Below are 5,299 nucleotides of genomic sequence, written 5' to 3' on the forward strand. Positions count from 1 at the left end.
GATAGATTAACGAGGCACCTTGTACGGTTGCTTGAAGTATCTTCAAATTTGCTCTAAATCATTAGATTAATCCAAAGGTTTAACTAAAAAATTGAGTTGGGTTCACTATTCACATATTTATTCTACGTTCCACCGAGTGGGTTATCTATATTACGCATAGGTACACAATAGTAGTACACTCGAATCATCCTACTTACCATGTTCAATGCTACAAAGAACCCAGAAAAACAAAAAGCTACTTTTACTTGCCCGCCTATAGTCAATGTTCGCTTCATAAAGTCCATATTCCTAATCAGTGGGAAGCATCAGATTCCCTGGGTAACTGAAACCAGACGTAATATAAGTCTCAGCTTTCCTCCATTAACCATATCTTATTCATATTGTCACTCAAGCATCTTGGAAATACATGAAATTGCTTTTTAAAACTACAAGAAGTAGAACAACTGTTTCTAATGTCTAAATCTATGTATAGTTATAGGGCTGAGCATCTTTCCAGTTTGGTTTGGGCTGTTGCAACATCTTAATTGAAGACAACCAAGAACCGCACAAGTGAAGAAATGTTGGAAAACAAACTGTGAAAGATTTTATGTATTCATTGCCATATTGGTATTTCTGCTACAGTCCACAAGGTGGATATTTGTTAAAGGAACTGTACATAAAAGTTATCCGATTAGATTTTGGAACAAGTCAAGGCATTCTCTGGATAATCTTCATGGCTAAGTTAGTTAGAGCGCTCCATCTGTGAGAGAAAAATGTCATTTTTGAGGCTCTTTAAGGGAACAAACCGTCATTTTAAAGTACTTTATAGCTGCAAGAACGGAACACAATGTTATTTTGGATACTTTTCAAGCTGTGAGAAAGGAACAAAATGTCATTTTTGAGTAAGGTGCATGAGCTGCTTACCTCATTTTTTTCATAGGCCGAGGAGGACATAGTACAACAAAGTTATTGGCAAAGCAATCAGCATGCCGAATATCACTCTGAATAGTGAGGCAGACATGTTAGGGACATTAATGGCAGCTTAGATTGCTTCAAAAACTGGGTTATAATTTATGTCTACTTACGCTGTGCTTAGTATTTCAGGGTGTACATTGTACTCTTTGGCGAAGACAAATGGAACTATGCCCTGAGGAAGGGCTGCCTGTAATGGAACATGGAAAGTATTCTTGATCAACAATTTTATTGCTGTTTTATAAGCTATATGAAGTTGTAATTTTTGGTCATTCTTAAATATCACATACTAAGGAAGAAATTAAGTTTAGAAAAACAAACCAATTTTGACTATTTAACACTTTTAACTTCGAAATCAAGTCTTAATATGTGATGTTTAAAAAGCCTAGATCATAAGAGACAATATATTCTCTTATAATCAGATTTTTATATTTTTTTTGGCGAAGTACCTGAACAATAGCCACCTGCAACAATGGTCCCCGGAGACCAATCACAATGGAGGCAGCCGCCATGACAGCAGGCCCAACCAGAAATCTAATTGCCATTGCAAAAGCTGCAATGGGTTTTCCACAGGCTATGATTCGTGGTTGTAGAGCCATGAACAGCCCTGTTTGTCAGGAACACGTAATAGTTAGGATTCATGCACTCGAATCATCGTTATAATTAAGTAGACAGAGGTAAAGGGCTTTGAGAATCCATACCTAAGCTAAACATGGCCATGCCGAGGCCTGCATCAGACAAAATGGCTATTGAACTTTGCACCAATTTTGGCATTTCAATGTTCCACCTTCAAAAAGAACAGTGTACATAACAATGTTAGTCTCTATGTGGAAAGTAAATAAAAAACTGGTATGATTGCTTTTGGTTCTAATTCTATAATTTTCATTCACGTTTTCGGTCATACTCAATAATGGACTGGAATTATTCATCATCAGAAAGGAGAGAGAGCTATCTCAGATCACTCAATGATGCATTATCCAGTATTTCTACCTCTTATATTTTCTATTCCATAGACTATCTTTGACCCCATAGATAATAAAAGACTTCTATTCTAATCATAATGCTGAGGTAATGCTTAGAGAAGTGTTCTCAAGAAAAGGAAGAAGTTAAGAACAAGATTTCTACAGTTTATATGAAATTATCATTTATATTTCTGGGTTCAATTGTGTGACTATTTTTGCATCGACATTTGAATCACACTACGTTATCTATCATCAGAAAAGATAAAAGAAGGAGCATGATGAGAAATTGATCAGACAACAAAACATTGAAAATACCTGTAAGCCACGAGGGACCATGTGAGGCCTAATAAACTGGAATAGGTGTTGGGATTTCTGATGAGTTTTCTCCATACCGTGATGAGAATCAGCCTGGTCATCACACTAACAGGAGGCATAGCTGTTGTACTTCTTGCTGGTTTTTCATCATTGCTTACAGAAGAAATATGCCCTGATTTCGGATTAGGGTTAGCCATTTCCACATCCTCTACACTTAGTGATATGATACCCTTATTTCCTGGACTCGAAGAAGAAAAATCCTGGTTTGCTCCATGGAGTTCCCGTCCTGGTCCTAATCCACAAAAGCAGATAATTAATAAATTGTATAGGAGAACAAAAAGAATCATAAATTGTATAGGAGAACAAAAGGAATCAGTCAAATGTAGAAGTCATTTCATGGTGGTAAACGATTCCTTTCACTTTTGGGAACCATCTATTTATTGCATTTTAAAGGGATTCTTATGAATTCTGTTTCAAAAAGCACTTTAGGGGGACAACGCATGCATTGGGGACCAATTTTGGAAGAATTGCTTCTAGAATACTTTTATGGGCATTTACTTTTGTAAATTAAGAATTAGGTAGTGTAAACAAACAAGCTTTTAAACAAATCAAGCAATATTTTTTTGTTTGTTCTAGCTCTAAAGCTTTTCTCCCCATCTCCTTAAAGTTTTCCTGTAGCTAATGATTCCCTGCATTGATCACCTTCCGACATATGCTGACAAACTCACTTTCTAACTAGACAGTTATTATCTGTAGACAAGCATACATATAGTCCTGCAATTAAAATGTCGCATTAAGAGCAAGTTCAGAAAATAAAAAATAAAATAAATCCACCTTCTCCTCCATGATATTCAGGAGTATGGCATTTGTTAAAACTTCTTGCAGTGTTGTTATCTGCAGCAACTGCAATCTGGTTTGCATCTGAAGCACTTGAATTCCACAGAGACACGTGTACTTCACTGCCTTTATCATTCGGTGAAAGATCAATTCTTTTGCTCTCCTTTGGTGACAAATTTTCACATGAATCCAATCTAGCGCTCATGCCTAAACTCCCCTGAGACCTGGCATTACACATATTCGACCCAGAACGCCCGTGACTCGAACACTTGACGTCCATGGATGCTTCCTCCTCGAAGTTGGAAGTTCTGGGCGTGTGTAAATTCATATCTACAAGCTGAAAATTTGAGTGCCTGGAACTGAGATTATTGACATTTAACATAGAGTAGAACTCTGAATTGTTAAAACTGTTGCCTTTGGGTGTAGGATTGCGAGAAGAGTCAAGAGAATACATCTCTACACCCGTGATATTTGAACCCCCGGCTGCAATTGAAGGAAAGGATTCGAACCCCTGTGACCTGCATTAAAAACCAATAATTTTAGCTCATTTTTACAGTTCCCAGCTCATTTTTACAGTTCCTCACTTTCAAAAATCATAATTTTAATCCTGTACCATTGTGAATTTTATATACATAAAAATAATTAATTACAACAAATAATAATAACTAATCTAAACTTCGACCCATTATGAAAAAGACTAAACTGCGACCCATTATGAAAAAGACCTGGAAGAAGTTGATCTGTGGACTGTTACATAAAGCTTTCCATCCTCCCCAACCGTTGTCTCTGTCTGGAGAGGCTCTCTGAAAGACACTACATGAGAATCCACCCTCATAGAAACAATTTTAGCGGCAGATTCAGGGAACTTCTCCATTAGAAGTTCTCTGGCTCCTCTGTACTCAAACAACATCATCATGATGGTATACCAAACAACACTCTGCAAAACCACCACCTGCACCATTAAGCTCCCAGAGAAACTCCCATACATTCCCTCGAGCAGGGGAATCCCCATGACCAGAGTATTTGGCAGAGTAGACAAGGAAAACAACGTAATCATCCACTTCAACCTTCCATTCTTCGCAAACCGAGTCCACATTCCCAAAACCACCAAAACAATCCCCTTCTGCAAGGAATCCGCGGCAATGAATCTGTAATTCATGGCATATATGTTGTTGGTCGAGATGAAATGAAATGAGAGCAGGGGAACTGCAAAAATGGCGACAAAACGGTTTATTCCAGAGCACTGATCAGGACTAAAAATCTTCCACCACTTGACGGAGCCATATGCAAGAATCATGGCCACATACAGGGGAACCACTGCACTTAGCACATTGTACAAATCCTCCCCATTAATCATGTTTCTTCTTCAATACCCAAAAAACTGAATTTTTACCTGGAACTGAGATTATTGGCATTCAAAATAGAGATTTTTACCTTGAGCTCGACCAGGCAAGGACCATTTAACCCAAAGCGCGGATGAGATTTGACGGTGACGGTTCCCCTCATCTATCACCAACAATTTCATGACGGAAAAACTCTTCTTTTAAGAACACCCAATTAATTCAAAATACCATCCATCTTCATACAATCCTCCTGTAGAGTACCATTGACATACAAATCCTTTTCTTTTTGCCTCTTGCTGATTACCCAACTGAATGTAGGTAGAGATTCAAATTGGATTATACATTTTTCTAGAATGGTATAGCATAATTATCCAGGACGGGCGTCAAATGGGCATGCAAGGCGAAGTTGCCATATTCTTGTCTTGGTTGACACGGAAACGACTAATACTTAGCTTATAGCCGAAATAGAAGAATAATCTATTACACAGGAATCGTATCTTTCGGCATCCAAAAGCACTTCAGTTTGGGCAGCCAGGTACCTACTCTCAGGTTGGCATGCATACAATGGAAGGTAGATGGGCTTCCCAAAGATTTGCTGCAATGAAAGCAGGGCAGAAAAGGTGGACACACACCCTACAATAGAGCCCACAATTGTCCATGTTCCGTGATTGAATTTCCTTGACAAACACAAGATCAAAGCCGTATTTTTAGTACATTTTCTTTTCAGTTTTTTTGGTGTTGATTCTGTTATTTAATTTTAAATTATAAATATGGGTCAAGAAATGGATTGGAATTAACAAATAATTACTGGCATTGATAAGATAAAGAGTCCTTGCTTAGTCAAATATGACTTCAGGCTTAGATGTGTACTTAGATTAGTATAGTCATCTA

At 37.7% G+C, this 5,299-nt stretch overlaps 1 protein-coding gene across 3 annotated transcripts; it reads right to left on the reverse strand.

The window, feature by feature from the left end:
* Positions 1 to 560: 560 nt before the first annotated feature.
* LOC149557592 (putative auxin efflux carrier component 1b) lies at positions 561 to 5,088 on the reverse strand. Of its 3 annotated transcripts, none has more exons than XM_089832231.1 (9): positions 4,500 to 5,088; positions 3,791 to 4,382; positions 3,063 to 3,583; positions 2,229 to 2,514; positions 1,653 to 1,738; positions 1,401 to 1,558; positions 1,065 to 1,141; positions 904 to 980; positions 561 to 808 (listed from the first exon to the last, which is right to left on the reverse strand). In XM_089832231.1, exons 1-8 carry the CDS (start codon positions 4,588 to 4,590, stop codon positions 914 to 916), a joined length of 1,878 nt encoding a protein of 625 aa, XP_089688357.1. In that variant the 5' UTR covers positions 4,591 to 5,088; the 3' UTR covers positions 561 to 808; positions 904 to 913. The 3 variants fall into 3 exon arrangements, with proteins under 3 accessions (XP_089688357.1, XP_089688356.1, XP_089688358.1); XM_089832230.1 differs by having other exon boundaries at positions 2,229 to 2,520; XM_089832232.1 differs by having other exon boundaries at positions 2,229 to 2,520; positions 3,791 to 4,551.
* Positions 5,089 to 5,299: the final 211 nt, after the last annotated feature.

This window comes from Cupressus sempervirens, chromosome 5, assembly GCF_028749045.1.
Source record: "Cupressus sempervirens isolate cs-2001-9-10 chromosome 5, ASM2874904v1, whole genome shotgun sequence".
In the NCBI taxonomy this organism is placed as follows: domain Eukaryota; kingdom Viridiplantae; phylum Streptophyta; class Pinopsida; order Cupressales; family Cupressaceae; genus Cupressus; species Cupressus sempervirens.

Bases quoted from the DNA above. Each gene is read 5' to 3' on its own strand.
- LOC149557592 (XM_089832230.1), bottom strand. From the start codon at position 4,590: ATGAAATTGTTGGTGATAGATGAGGGGAACCGTCACCGTCAAATCTCA. The intron at 1,559-1,652 runs GTATGGATTCTC...CCTGACAAACAG, and splicing joins CATGGCCATGTTTAGCTTAG to GGCTGTTCATGGCTCTACAA. The intron at 981-1,064 runs GTAAGTAGACAT...CTCACTATTCAG, and splicing joins CCTGAAATACTAAGCACAGC to AGTGATATTCGGCATGCTGA.